The 15,874-nt window shown below is 43.1% G+C and overlaps 1 protein-coding gene across 1 annotated transcript in view; it reads left to right on the plus strand.

Moving 5' to 3' along the window:
• Nucleotides 1-15,874, plus strand: part of LOC122817067 (sorting nexin-21-like) — a 97,089-nt gene continuing 81,215 nt past the window's right edge. Inside the window, exon 1 of the mRNA XM_044090220.1 lies at nt 1-321. Coding sequence (XP_043946155.1) covers nt 45-321 — 277 coding nt within the window. The 5' untranslated portion in view covers nt 1-44. The remainder of the gene's footprint in view (nt 322-15,874) is intronic.

Below are 15,874 nucleotides of genomic sequence, written 5' to 3' on the forward strand. Positions count from 1 at the left end.
TTACCATATTGAGCTTTGTTTTATGACAGGACCTGGCTAATAGCATGGCCTCCAAGATCTTACACCGGATCCGGCGTACAATTGTGAAAGAGGGAAATGAAGAAGGGACGCAGCAGGAAAAGACTGAAGAATTTCCTGAAATCTCAGAATTGGTTGATGACATGGAAGGCCTGTCTACTCACTTGAGTGGAAAATTGAGTTTTGGGAGTGATCCACTTTATTCAAATATTGAAGAAATGTGTCCTGAAGAGGAAGACATGGTATTCGTTGAACATGAAGATGATTATGATGACGAAAGTCTGAATGAGCCCCGTAATGAAGGTAATTCAGGATGATTCCGCTTAACAAAAGTAGACAAAATACTATGTTTAAATCGCTATTCACTAAATTGTTTCATTACCTGGCTAAACTTATTTTATTTCATTGGTTGGTTAGTTTTTATTTTTATTCATTACTAGTTTAGTCTTAACGTTAAATGTAATTCATTCAGGGTCTGGTATCCTACAAAAACCTTGTAGTAGTACTACTGACATTTTGTCAATGTCGCCCTTGGCTATTCGAATGAACTCTGGGGACAATTCCTACCTATATTTTTAATGAGATGTGCTAGGCAGCCAACATGGTCATTGCCTCTTGCTGTAAGATAGTAGGAAGGATGTGAGGTAGGTTGTATCTCATAGGTGAAACGCTTTTGATTCAGTGATGTATGTAATCTTAAGAAGATTTAGTAACACCAGTAGAATTGCAGACTTATGTTTTGAGAGTTCTTGATAAACCAAAGGTAGGTGGTGTGATTTTTCTGATAAGTTTCTAAAAGTTGTAAAACTTTATAGAGCAGTGTTTCAGATGGTCGTCTGACTATGCAATGCTGCTCACACTGATAAAACCAAACTTTTGGGGTTACAGTGCATCTCAGGATATGTATTTGTTTAGATAGACATTTATCCATACTTAACAGTGAAAAAAATTATGCAGGCAGTGGTTGAGCATCACTTGAAAGTACAGCATTCCCAGGTAAAAGAAACCATTACCTGAATAGTTTAATAAAAAGTAGTTAAATTATTTTTGTTTTAGACAATGTTCTCCAGTAGGGTATTAATGTACAAGTAATGCCTACTGAGAAGAACGAGTCTGCGTCTTCCCGGCTGCTTATCAAGCCGTTGTGGAGCTCAGACTGAGGAAGCGGAATGGCCATCATTATTTTATGCTTGCTAAGCAGCGTTTTTGCTGTTTAGCGATTGTAAAATATAAAAAAAAAGACAAAAAGGTACGTGTCACTGTGTATTTGTCACTGTGTATTTGTCACTGTGTATTTGTCACTGTGTATATTTGTGTCACTGTGTATATTTGTGTCGCTGTGTGTATTTGTGTCACTGTGTGTGTGTAAGTCAGTGCGAGTGAGTGAGCCGTTATTTTACACTTGCTAAGCAGCACTTTTGCTGTTTAGCGAGTGTAAAATAAAGGGGAAAAAAAAGAAAATGAAGTGTGTTAGTGTATGCATATATGTAGTTAAGAGAGAGAAATCGTGTCTCCGTGTCTGTGTGCGAGATCGAGAAAGGGTGAGACTGAATGTGTGTCAGCAGAGTAGACTGCCTGTGTGAGAGATCGAGAGAGGGTGAGACTGAATGTGTGTCTGTGTGGTCAGCAGACTAGACTGCCTGTGAGAGAGATCGAGAAAGGGTGTGTGTGTGTGTGTGTGTGTGTGTGTGTGTGAAAGCAGCTGGAGACAGAGAGATCGAGAAAGGGTGAGAAAGCATGAGCCTGTGAATGTGTGTATGAATGCAGCTGGGAGACTGAGAGAGATCGAGAAAGGGTGAGGGAGAGTGTAGGCTATATGTAAAATTGTGTTTCACTTGCTTATTTTTTATATATATTTGGAGTTAAATGCTTCCTTCAACACCATTACTGTTTTCAAACTTGCTGTAGTATGTTAGACACATTAAAAATGCATATAAAAAATAATAGTACTTAAAAGAATAAATAAGCAAGTAAAACATTAAAACACAACAGTTTTGCAGCGAGCTCTTTGTCTAAGCATAATAATGCTTGACAGGGTGTGTGTTAATATGTAATTAAGGCCCTGCCAGGAGTGTAGAGGCCCTCCACCTGTGGTGTTGGGCCTCATTACACCCTTGGGTGAGCATTAATTGCACATTAACACACACCCTTTCAGGCATTATTGCTTGTTTATGTGGACCAGTATATTTTGTTGAGGGAACATTATGCCCTCTGAACTTAGTGGCTTTTTTTGAGGAAGTGACAGCTGTACTTACTGCCAATTTCGATCTCGTTAAGACCTTCTATTTACAAACCAGAACTCCAGCAGATTAAAAATGGTCTCCAGATCAGTGGCTAAACAATAGATCTCAGTATGTGTGTTTGGGGGGAGGGGGGGGCAACTGGAGTTGACCATCACTGTACTACAAGGGTGTCTTTTGGTCTTGGGGCTCTGTTCTCTTCTGGTTTTAATTTGCTGATCTAAAATATGACAAAACATGGAAGTGAAAAGAGATGGAAAATGTTAGCATCATTGACTGAAGTAACGCAAGATAGTTTAGAGAAAGTGCACACCCAGTGTGGTTACAGTAATCTATCTTTTAATGTTGACAAGTTTAGCATACAGTATATACATTTTAAATCTGGTGTTAATCTTCGTTCATTCCTTACTGATGGGTTATTGGTTCCATCCTCTAAACCGAGCCAGCCAATATCAAGCTCGTGTCAGCCAAAAACCCTCGAGCCAAGGTCCTACCCAGAATGCTCTGCTCCCTGTTACCTCAGATCTCGTTTGCCGCGTTGCTGTACAGCTGTCAAGCCACTCTCTCAGCTGTCTAATTTTTTGAAAGTTTATGTACTGTTATTACTCTACATTTTTCTCAAAAGTTTATTCTAATATTTTCCTACCCTATCACACACTTTAGACTTCTCTCCCTTTAGTCTTTTCCCTTTATTATCCTCTTTCTTACCTTGTGGTAATTCTCCATTACCATCGTTGGTAATCCTTCTTTTTCTCTTTTTACCCTTTTGTTGGGTAGCTCTTATTCTTCCTTTTGGTACTGTGCTTCTCCACACCAGTTATGTCTGATAAGAAAAGTAACGTCTATTTCAAACAGTGCCAGGATTGCGGCCGTTAGTTACTTCTTTCTGATGGCCATGACTTTTGTCTCTACTGTCTTAATGTCTCCCACTTGACTGTGGGTCCTTCGTGTGGGATTTGTAAAAATTTCTCTACCAGGGCCCTCAACGAGAGGAAGAAGAAGAAGAAGAAGTTAATTTTGAAAGGTCTCCTTTCTCTGAGGCTATTTCTGGTCTGAGGGCTCACACCCTCCTGCTAAACCCCACAAGAGGCATTCTTCCTCTTCATCGAAGTTGCTCCCTTCTCCCTCTGGAGATTGTAAGGAGTTGACTCACAAGAAGGTGAAATTGATTACTACTCCAACGCTGCCCCCTGTGACCCTGTCTGCTCCAGGCTCTGCACCGCCCCAAATTGTTCTGACTTCAGCCATGTCTCCTTTATCGATACCGGCACTGGAGTTCCCAGTGCAGACAACTGTGGTTCCGACAGTTCTGTCACAACCCCTAATGGCACAGTCAATACAGGTTCATTCCCCTTCGGCACCGTTGGTACAGTCTCAACCTTCAGCTCCAAGCATGACTCGTCTGTACTCCATGGCGCAGACATTTTTGGCACCGACATGTGCTTCAGTGCAGTCCTTCTCAGCACCGTACCCTTCGGGGGGCAGACCTTTGCCTTTATGGTGCAGACACCTCCAACTACTATGGCGCTGACATCTTCGGTACAAACTTTTTCCACACCGTTTTCTTCGGTGCAGACTTCCTCAACTCGGAGCTGCATCTATTGAATTAGCAAGGACCAAATATTCCCCTTCACTGGATCCTTTTGCTAGCAGTCCGTATAGTCCTTTCTTAGAAAGGCCAGAATCACCGTCAGCTTTCTCCATGAGGTCAACCAAGAGTCTTTCTGAACAGGATGTGTTGCGGCTTGTTGACCAGTTGCTTGTGGCCAGAGGTCCCTCTCAACCATCGGTCCAGGTTCCCTCATTCAGGTGAACAAAACCCCAACGTATACTCCTCCTTCAACTTCCACTCAAGTCTTGAAGTCTATTACTCCGACAGCAGCTTCCCTCCCTCCAACTCCAGTAGTGGATCTCGCTTTGGAACCAGAGTCGTCCTTGTGGCCTTCAGTACACTGGGCTGTTCTCAGGCCAGTGGCTGTGCCATTGGGGAGGGCATTCCTAGCTCCACTCCAATTTTTTTCTATGGCACCTTGCAGGGATTCTCTCTCTTACGGTTCACTGTCCTCTTGAGACTCCTGGTCTGGGGGTGGGCTTGTCGGGGCGTGGTGTGACCCCGGTTCCGAGGTTGTCATGCTCTGTTCCGGGCTCCCATCCCTTGTTGGGCGGGCCAGCCTTCTAGGCCATGGAGAGGGTGCTTGCCTCCGCTGGCAAAGCTCATTTTCAGAGCCCCCCCTCCCCCCATGCCGCAACTGCCACAAGCTTCAACTGCCGGACACTGGGTTATAAGAACCTCAGGTTTCTCCTCTTCAAGAAACCCCCTCTTTGCAGTCTTGCCCAGAACCTCCCACTGAGGAAGTACCCCGCTAAGCATTGTGTAAGAGGAAGCACATGGACTCCACTGAGGAGTCATTGACTGAAGATATGGATTTTGATGACAGGAAAGGGTCTCAACGGTCGCCCTCTGAGGTGTCCTTTGGTGACATCCTTGAGATCCTTGGACAGAGGGGTGACTGGAAGCACTCTTATCCTTCCTCTAAGGAATCCTTATTACTGCAGGCTTTTCGTGCCTAGCCCCCTACCTCCTGGGTCAATCCTGCCTGCTGATGAGCTTGTCCAGCTCCTCGTGCAGTTCGCATGGAAGCGATACCTAAGAGACCAGATAAAATATTATCGCCCCCAGCTGAGCACCCCCATTGGTCACGAGGTCTTCCAGTAGATGCTATGGTTTTGGCAGTAGGATGATATGGTGGTGGCAGCTGCTACTAAGAAGTATTTGGCATAAGCGAGCCAAACTGTCAATCCGCCCAACAAGGAGTCCCAGGCAATTGCCAGATTAGGGAAGCGTGTGTTTGCATCATCGCCATAAGGTCTTTGAATTATTTGGCACGTTTTACCAGGCTTCAGCGAGATCTTGTCAACCAGCTGTCTGAAATCTTGGCAGGAGCTGTTTCTGACTAAGTCCGTGATGTGGCTTCTCAGCCACCCTAGAGTCCATTTCCAACTCTTCCATGCGTCCCATTTCTCATGCAGCAGAAGGGGTGGCTAGAGTGGCAGGCACAGGTATAGTCGCCAGACGACATGCTTGGATGCGCCTTTGTAATTTTGTGGACTATAAGGCTTCCTTCATGAATGCCCCCATAGAGGCTGCTTCTTTGTTTGGCCCTAAAGTCAAGGATATGCTGGCAAGGTGCGAACAAGATGGCAAGACCCTGTCTGCAGTTGGTGTCAGACATTCCACTCCTCAGCGATTTCTACTCCAGAAATCAGAGGAGGGGAAAGATCTGATTCAAGAAATCACAGGGTTCTTTTTGGGATGCATGTGCCGAGTTCTCCCGTAGAGGCAGAGGGGGAAACTCCCATGGAAGACTCCCCTTTCAGGGCAGAGGGGGTCCGCGAAACCGGGATTCCAGAGGTTCTTTCTCTGGCCAGCCCCATCAGCGCTCCTGAAGCGTTGCCCGACTGCTCACTTCTGGAAGCTGTCGGGGGTTGTTTCTCCTTGTACCCTGCTGCCTGGCAAAAGATAACAGACTCTTTGGTACAACAGATTGTATCCAGAGGCTATCGCATCCCCTTCCATCCTTGCCCAGTCTCATCAAAAGTATTACCCGACGTTCCACCCAAAGGGAAACAGCAGCACACGAAATCCAAGTGTGGCATGCACACGGTTCCCCCAGACCAGATGGGATCCATTTTTTACTCTAGGTTCTTTTTAGTGCCAAAAAAGACAGGGGACTGGAGACCAATTCTGGATCTCAGTACACTGAACAAATTTGTAAAAACAGAGATTCCGGATGGTCACGGCTCAGTCTAGCCTTCCTTTTCTGGAAGAAGACTATTTGATGTGCTCTGTAGATCTTCAAGATGCATATTACCACATAAAATGGACAAATGCTCAAGAAGATACCTCCGCTTCTGTATAGGAGCCAGTCACTACCAGTTTTGAGCCCTGCCCTTTGGTCTCTCTACAGCCCCATAGTGTTCACAAAATGCATGGCAGTGGTTATTGCTCACTTGCGACTTCAAGGATTCCAGGCGTTTCCATATCTAGCCGACTGGCTCCTCACCGCCCCCACCAAGTGTCTACTGGAAGAAGCCTTGCAGTATACTCTCTTAACCACTCGAAGCCTGGGAATCACTGTAAACTGGGAGAAATCCAACACAATCCCAACTCAGCCTTTGAAATTTGTGGGGGTACTGTTGGACACGAGAAATTGCACAGCATACCTTCCAGAACACAGACTTCATAGAGTAAGACAACAAGTTCAACCGCTGCTCTGTCACCACAAATCCCCAGCTCGGTCTATACTTCAGCTATTGGGGTCAATGGCAGCCTCGATTACCATTGTTCCTCTAGCCAGATTCCACATGAGGCTCCTTCAATGGCTGCTTCTCACTCAGTGGTAACCCTCTACAACATCCTTTGTCTTTTCAGATAAGTGTAACTCGGAGATGCGAGCAAGATTTACTCTGGTGGACGTCTCGAAATCCCCAACAATGGTGTTGCCCTTTCAACCCTCATCAAGCAAGGCCCTTTTGCATTTCAGTGTCCTGGAACTGAGGGTGGAGCTTCTGGCATTGCAAGCATTTCACTCCATCCTTCTGTCAGGGACTATTGCGATCCAGTCAGACATGTCAGGGGTGTGGTACATCAACAAAAAAGGGGGCACCAGATCTTACCCGTTATGCCGAGAGGCCTCGAATATGCAGTGTGCGATGGCTCACAACCGCTTTCTGATTGGCAACACACTTTTCCAGGAGCTCCAACGTGATAGTGGACAAATTGAGCAGATGCATTCTACAGCATCACGAGTGGTCCCTCAATCCTCTGATAATGGCAAAAATCTTCAACTGCTAGGGCCAGTCTTGCAGAGATCTATTTGCCTCCCCAACCAACTACAAGTGCAGCAACTACTTGCCCTGATCCTTCCTGCCTCGGGGACAGTTCCCAAGGGATGCTCTAGTCCACGTTTGGCCCTTGGGTCTTCTTTATGCTTATCCTCCTCTCCACCTGATCTCCCAATTTCTAAAGAAAGCACGACAGTTGAAGAGCAAAGTGATCCTCCTTGCTCCATATTGGCCTCTGGTTTCCCTTCCTCTGGCCTCACCTGCTAGATCAACCGTGGATCCTCAATCCATCCCCAGCGTTGGTCTCCCTTCAGGGTCTGATTCACCCCAATCTAACAACCCTGAAATGGACAGCTTGGTTTCTAAACGTCCAGTGATTGCCAGGCATGAAAACCTTTTGTCCTCTGTGCACAATATTCTTATTGCATCTGATAAATCGTTCACCAGACTAATCTATTTGCTGACCATAGAGAGAATCTTTTCCATTTAAGATAAACAATTAAACCTCTTGCTCCTGTCTCTGTGGTATTGGATTACTTATCACACCTTTTCCAATCTGGGGTGTCTGCTTCTACTATCCGTGTACCTTTAGCGGACATCTCAAATTTTCATATTGGTGTTCAAGATTCTTCGCTTATGTCACACAGACTCTGTAAGACTTTCTTGAAAGGGGTTATCCACCTAAAACCTCCCTTTAGAGAACCCGTACAACCTTGGGATTTGGCTTTGGTTCTGCAAGCTGTATCAGCTCCCGCCTTTGAACCTGCGTCTTCATGTGATGTAAAATCTCTCTCTTGGAAAACATTTTGTTTTGATTGCAGTCACATTGGCCAGGTGATTGTCAGAACTCCAGGCCTTATGCATCAAACCTACTTATCTTCCATAAGGATAGGATATCACTGAGAATTAATTCTGCCTTTTTACCAAAAGTGGTAGAGTATCACTCAGTATTTTGACCTTCCAGTGCTCTTTCCTAACCATTCTAACAAGGGAGAGTATTGCATGCACTCCTTGGATGTTCATAGCCAATTACGATTTTATCTGGACAGAACAAAATCTACTCGTTAATCAGACCAACTGTTTCTGGCTTTTTCTGGACATAGACTGGGTCATCCTGTATCAAAAGTTACATTGGCTTCATGGTTGAGAAATTGTTTTTGTTATAGATCTAGGTTATACAATCTCACCTTGCCTCATGGAGTTAAAGCACATTCTGCAAGATCTATGGCAACTTCAGCAGCTTTCCATGCTAAGGGTTCCTTCCTTCAATGATATTTGCTCAGCTGCGACTTGGGCCAAGCCTCATACCTTTATTCTTCATTACAAATAGGACGTGGCCTCCAGAGGTAGAGCTTCCTTTGGCTCCATGGTGCTCAGGAATGTCCTATGAGGGCCACCCAGGAATACAGGTTGCTGGGGACTCTGACCCATCAGTAAGGAATGAACGAAGGTAAACAATATCCGATAAAGAAGTAATTACCATTACCATTATGATCCATCTGTGTTGTTTATCTTCGTTCATTACTTCCCACCCTCTGCCCCCCCATCCGGAGGTTCTTGGTTTATCTCATATACTCCCTGTCTTGTAGGTCTGTTATGACCAGAGGTAGCCTCTACTTTTATCTATCAACTTGCAAACTCGATCTGAGGTAACAGGGAGCAGAGCATTCTGGGTAGGACCTTGGCTCGAGAATTTTTGGCTAACGCAAGCTTGATAGTGGCCGGCTCAGTTCCGAGGATGGAACCGATAACCCATCAGTAATGAATGAACAAAGATCAACAACACAGATGGAACGTTACGGCAAGACGTAACTTCTTTTTATAGAACAGATGGTCTCCTCTTAAAACCAGCAACACTAAGACTGTAGTTGGTGACAAACTAAACATTAAGTGTTAACCTGTGTATTTACTGTAGTCAGACATACTTTGTAGCTCATTTGATACTAAAGGGTTTGTCTAGTTGGTCTAGAGAAGTAATTTTAATTTGACCTGCTATTGAGTGCTGCACTGTATACTGTAGGCTGCACAAAAGTATCCAAATAACAGCTTGAAAATATTGAGAGATTTGTAACCAGAAAAGTCGTAAGAATGAAAAATATGAAATAATCTGAAACTTCTTTAAGGCTGTCATTAGGATTCTTTAAGGCATGACAGCTGTCTGATCTTTAAGGCATTGTCTGTGATTACAACGTCACAGATGGAGTTTAACACTACATCAGGAAACTTAACATTGGAGAAAATGAGTAAGTACACAACACGTTTTCCTCTTGTATGGAAAAAGGTTCCAATTATTTGTACTTGCGGATACTTGATTGATGTTTTAGGCACAAACTTGATTCCTACATGGGTTTTGGAAAATGCGTTTGTTGTAGTAGTAGTCAATATGAATACACTGCAAGATTGCTATTACAATCTGTGAACCTGTGATGTCAAAAGTGAATGAGCATTCGTAGATGGAGAATGTTTACTTGCACTGAGGTGGACTGTAACAGTAGTGGTTAAAGATGAGTAGTTAACAGAAAGATGAGGAGGAGCTGAAGTGGGAGTGAAGAGAGCTTCAGGCACTGAAAGAAGATGCATTTACATTGTATTCAGATATTTGTATTTGGATGATGAGTTATTTAATGTAACCAGCCCTGTACTAAAAACTTCATGCTGTATCTTTTTGCTTTACTGTGCTTTTAGTGTAACCTCTTTCACTCTGTTTATGGATCATTTCATCTACATGAATGGATGTGTATGTGTTTTGGAGGGGTTGTTGCAATTACTGCTTCAGGATGTTTGACAGAATCTGCAAGCACAGGCATTGCATGTCTAGGGCACGGTGAGGGAATATCTAGTGAAAATGCATTGATAAAGAAACCTATGGTTATGAGTGGAAACATTTTATGTGCCAGCATAATAAAAGTGAATAAGAGTACAAGTGTAGGCTTAACTGTAAGTAACTGTAACCTACAGTAAGCAGTTACCGCCATAGTGAAGTGAGCTGTGACCAGTTGCAGCATATATATTAATACTCTGTGCAGTTGAAGGTAAATGATTTCTCAGATACAGCACTGTAATGTGCTTTTGATAGATGGTGGAAGCATAGAATCATCTCTGAATGTTGCTTTCCTTTAAACTGAAGGGTGAAGTAGAGCCAGAAGACTACCGACTCATAATTTCACGGTGTTAGGAAATGTGTACATGGAGTTGTGACACTTCAGAATATCTTCTAAATCTTTTTATTTCTTTAAATTGAATTTTGACTTGTTTGCTGTGTATTCTATTACCTGAGTATTGTTCATTTTGTAGCATTTATTACTTCACTGTTGAAAATGTGCAAGTCATTTATAAGAAGGTTTATAGAGCTCTCTTTAGCAGCTGAAAGACAATGCAAGATAATTTTAGGGGCCTGTGTCTTTACGTGTATGGAACAGAGTTTGTCAGACTGGGTATTTTGACTTCTTATACATACAGATTTGCACTGGGGGAAGAACCGGTTTCTTTCCCTTTTTTTTTTGGTTGCAGTTTTTTCTTGAAGTCATTCTACTGTCGAGTCAGTTTGTTTTTGGACTTCTCATACCTGAGAACATTATTATTTGAATAAGCTGTGAACAGTGAGGCTGTACTGCAGTGTGCTCTACTGAGCCACCCTCAGGTCACTGTTCTTCTCTTACACTTTCATTTCCAGAAACCGACCTTATTTACTATGTTTTTAGTTGGGCAGTTTACTGCAAATGAAATAATCTGCATTTGTGCTGGAGCTCTGAATGAGAAGATTTAGGACTGGCATGTTGTAACAAGCACCGTAAAATGGGATACAACTTCACTTTCAGGTGCTGCAGTTTCTTTATGGCTGTTCTAATTTATTCTACACTAAAATGTGTCAGGTAAGCCAGTCTGATGTACAGTGCTTTAAGGCATAACAGATGCACATATTTAACAAATACTGTAGTGTGTGTCATGTAAAAAGAAAAATGCTACAGCAGTCCTCACAGGGTTGCGATGGTGTGGAAAAGAGGGCATTCGGGCAGCAGCTACATGATCCAGTCAATAAGGTGAGGCAGAATGTGTTTGTTTAGATAACAGGACAGCCAGAATAGCCTGAACTGGGTGGAAGTGATGTCGTAGTCCACATGTTTGGTGCAGCTGGAATAAGGAGAAGGAGGCTGTTCTAGACTTTGTTAGTTAATGGATTAATAGTGGCCTATATGTGGCTTGCCAAAAGTGGTCAGCATCCACCTCTGATGTCCCCCTAGTAAAGAAGGGGAGTAGGGGTCAAATCAGATGTTGCAAATTAATCTATAGTGAAAAGGTCGGCCCCAAGTGTTAATAACTGCTGGCCACAGTCAGCTGCAAGCAGTGGTCAGAGAAAGCTCTGGCATCAGCATGAAGCCCTGTCTGTGGGCCAGGCAACCTGGGTTCTGTTAGCAGCACAAGGGCCTGGAGCAGACTAGGAGTATGGGTCTGTCTGCCTTAGGAGGGGAGTGGTGCATATCCAGATGCGTCATCTTGCTTGATACTTTACAGAAGCCAGGGATTCACTTAGGGTTTTGGACTGGGGGGGTGGGGTGGCAGAGGCATTCCCAGTGGGAACTGGTAGTGGCCATTGCATGCCATTCCCTTAGGATGGAACAAGTGTGCACCAGGTTACTGTCTGGCTAGGCTTATATAGGCCCTAGGTCCAGTAGCCTAGTACCTACCTATGAACAAGGAAGGGAAGTAGAAAAGAACACTCCTTGGCAGTGGTATGAAAAGCCAGGTGCTGCAATCTCCTCACAGACTCTGACCTTGGGCCTGAAATTAATCCAGAGGAGGTTAAAGCAGGTTTGGCAGACCCATTGAACCAAGTGAAGTCCTGAGAGCAGCCAATCAACTGCAGGGAGCCCAAAAGAGTGCAGAAAACACACACACATGTACACACACACACACACACACACACACACACGTGTACACACACACACGTGTACACACACACACACACACGTGTACACACACACACACACACACACACACACGTGTACACACACACACACACACACACACGTGTACACACACACACACACACACACACACACACACGTGTACACACACACACACACACACACACACACGTGTACACACACACACACACGTGTACACACACACACACACACACGTGTACACACACACACACACACACGTGTACACACACACACACGTGTACACACACACACACGTGTACACACACACACACACACACACGTGTACACACACACACACACACGTGTACACACACACATACGTGTACACACACACACACACACACACACACACACACACACACACATGTTCAAGAAAATATTCTTGGCTCTATCATCTCAGGAAAGAGGAAACTGGTAGATCAGAAAAGTGGCAGTGTCTTGACTCAGCATTTGTGAAGACTGGAACAATTCTGTGGTTTGAGCCAGTTGCTGGAATAATGTGCGAAGGAAACTCTGGCTGTGGAATACAGAAGTCCAAGAAGCTTTCAAAACAAAAGTACAGGAAGAAGAAAGAGAGTGAAAAGATAGACCATTAGATAGATTACAGGCCAGTGGCCCTTGCATCAGATGTAATGAAATGCTTCAAAAGACTCGTTAAAAGGCATTTAACTACAGTACTATCTCAATCCTTTGACCTGCTGCAGTTTGTGTACCAGGCAAACAGATCAATCGCTGATGCCATTTTGGTGGCAATTCCTCACATTGAAGCAACTTGAAGAGAACAACAATGCGAGGCTGTTCATAGATTTCAGGTCTGCATTCTGTATGGTGTTTCCAATGCAACTTATAGAAAAGCTAATCAACCTTGGGATAAAGGGCTGTTCAGCTGGATCCTAGATTTCCTGACTGGAAGACCACAAAGGACCTGAGCTGGTAACGATACTTCTTCAAGGAGTATTAGTCCACACCAGAGTATCCTGGGGTTGTGTGCAGAGTCTTCTACTGTTCACAGTCCTTACCTATACTGCTGTGCAAAAGCTAGTAAGAACGACCTCTTCAAATTTACAGATGACACCACGGTGGTTGGCCTCAAAAGTGGTAATGATGTGAGAGTGGGTGTAAGGGCTCCCTGACTGAATTGTGCAATAACAACAATTTGGCTCTGAATGTCCGTAGAACAAAAGAAATAGTTATTGATGTCAGAAAAAGTTCAGATATGCGCCTGCCCCTCAAGATCAACGGTGAAGAAGTGGAGAGAGTATGAACTACAAAGTTCCTGGGGTACATATATCGGAGGATTGATCTTGAAGCACAAACAGGCCAGCTATTTAAAAAAGCCCAACAGTGACTACACTTCCTAAGAAAGTTTAGAAAAGCAAAGCTCTCTTGAGTGCTCTAAATAGCTTCTACAGAGGAACCATCAAGAAAGTCATCACTAGCAACTGCACTGTATGAATCGGTAACAGCACAATGGCCGAAAGGAAGAAGTTGCAAGGAATAACAGCAGAAAAGATCGTGGGCACTAGTCTTCCTGACTTAACAGGAACTTCTTGAAATTACATTTAAGGGGTCCCACAGACTACTAAGTGACACTTCTCATGCAGTGTATGTTTGGTTCACTGAACTTGCATATGTTTGAAGGTTATGGAGCATCTTCTGTAGGCCCTCCAGATTCATGAACTGTGTTTATCCAACTACAGTAAGACTCTTATATTAATGCAGACATAATTCTTGATGTTTCAATATGCTCTCATTCTTTTCCTTTTTCCATACAGTAATTATATTTATTTATTGCATGCTAAAATTAATATATACTCACTGCACATAATGGAAGTGACTGGAATTGCACTATCACCCAGTCTCACCTCTGTGTATAGTGTACTTTTCTTTTCATGTGTTAATCATCTAGTACTCGTACTGTTGTCCACTGTATATAAATAGTGTACAAGCATGTGCATCAGCTGCCTAGATATTTATTTTTGTACTATAGTTATTTTTCTTTAATACTTATTGTCAGTTGTCTGGTCAGGATAAAACAGATGAACATCCGTGGGTTCTGTTCAAGCAGCTTTTATTACACACAAGCGCAGCAGAGACGCCAACAAACGTGTTGTATAAAAATGGTTCCTCTCTAATGTAACATTTGTCTGGGGATTGCACATTTATCTAAATTTACGTTTTAAGCACTCTGGGGGTCCTCCCTGGATTCAGCCAGTACCACAATATGACTATTTCCCCCTCTCCTGCATATACTTCTGCCACATACACAAATGAATGATCTTTCAATAGCTTCTGATCCAACTAAGTTAAGCAAAATGAATGCCCTTGTACTTGCATCTTTGTCAGAAAAAGCGGCTTGTATGAAAATATCGCATTCCTGCTTGAATACTCTCCAATTCTCTGCTATATTATGATCAAACACAAGTGGACTTGGTCTGCAAAATGCCTCTGCCATATCAACACACAGTAGTGAAGGTGCTTGAAATCCTGTACGAACATGCACCTATAAGTAATATGCCAGAACTTTTATGCCACCACTTGTAATTATGCCCAGTAGCACAACAAACTCTGAAATAACTGCACTTTCCCAGATAAGTCTCCATAGCACAAGACTACTCCAAAATCCTTGTACTTTGTGAAACCACTCCTTATCAGTGTAAGAAATACTTCAAAATAACTGATGTGAATTGTTCTATCTCGCTGTTCATTCTTGCAGATGGGTTCGGAGCCGATCCTCCGCTCCGAGTCAGCCATCTACAAAGCTCAAGGTCTTCAGACAGCTCGAGACCAAGTCCCTATCTCATGATGCACCTTGTTACCTCAGATCCAGTTTGCTGCTGCAACAGATCTGAGGTTTCCTCACAGCTCGGGCCAGTATAACAGATTTTTCTAGAAAATTTCTCTTTTCAACTTTATATCTTTATAACTTTATAATATTGTAACCTTTAATAGCTTTTTAACTAGTGTTAGCTTAATTGTGATAATTCCTTTTAGTCCTTTTGTCTGTCGTTTATATAGGCCTTTAGTATCTTCCCTTCCCTTTCTTTGGTGTGCCTTTTATATATACATTAGAATAGATTTATTAGCTTAGAAGTGTGTGTTACCAACATTTATAGGCTTTAGTGTGTGTTTATACATTTATAGTTGGGCTCTATATAGTTAAATATAAGCTATTTGTTTTTTTTTTGTTTGTTTTTTTTGTTTTTTTTTTAAGGGCTTCTCACTATTTGAATATTATAGTGTTGTTTCAAATTGTTAAATGTGTGTGTGTCTGTCTGTGCGTCTGTATTCTTTGATAATACAGTTTGCTTGTGTGCATTTAAGTACTTTTCATGGCTGATCAGGCTAAGGAGAAACAACCCAAGTATGGGTTTAAAAAAATGTCCAACATGTGGACAAAAGATGTCTGTGACTGATGTTCATGTAAATTGTGTTTATTGTTTGGGTGCTTTGTACTTGCAAGAGAGTTGCTCCATCTGCCATTCCTTTAGTAGCCGTGTACTTCATGAAAGAAAAAGAAAGTTAATTGACAGAGGACTGTTAAAATCTTCCTTTCAAGAAGCTTTGGGTGACCATAATAAAACTAGTCAGTCTCCCAAATCCTCTAAGGCTTCATCATCGGACTCTACAGAATCAAAAAAACCTTCGTCAACTCCACAGCCTTTGGAGCCAAGCTTCTTGTCTTTTTGGAGCCAATCCCCAGTCCTGCAACCGGTCTCCACAGTATTGAAGTCCCCAATCCTCCAGTCGGTACCACCCTCTATCCATTCATCTTGGTCCTTGATGAGCCTTTCCGATTTGGATGTGGATTGTGTGGTGCATAAG

The sequence above is a fragment of the Protopterus annectens genome, chromosome 12.part0 (assembly GCF_019279795.1).
Source record: "Protopterus annectens isolate FY-2018-M chromosome 12.part0, PAN1.0, whole genome shotgun sequence".
In the NCBI taxonomy this organism is placed as follows: domain Eukaryota; kingdom Metazoa; phylum Chordata; order Ceratodontiformes; family Protopteridae; genus Protopterus; species Protopterus annectens.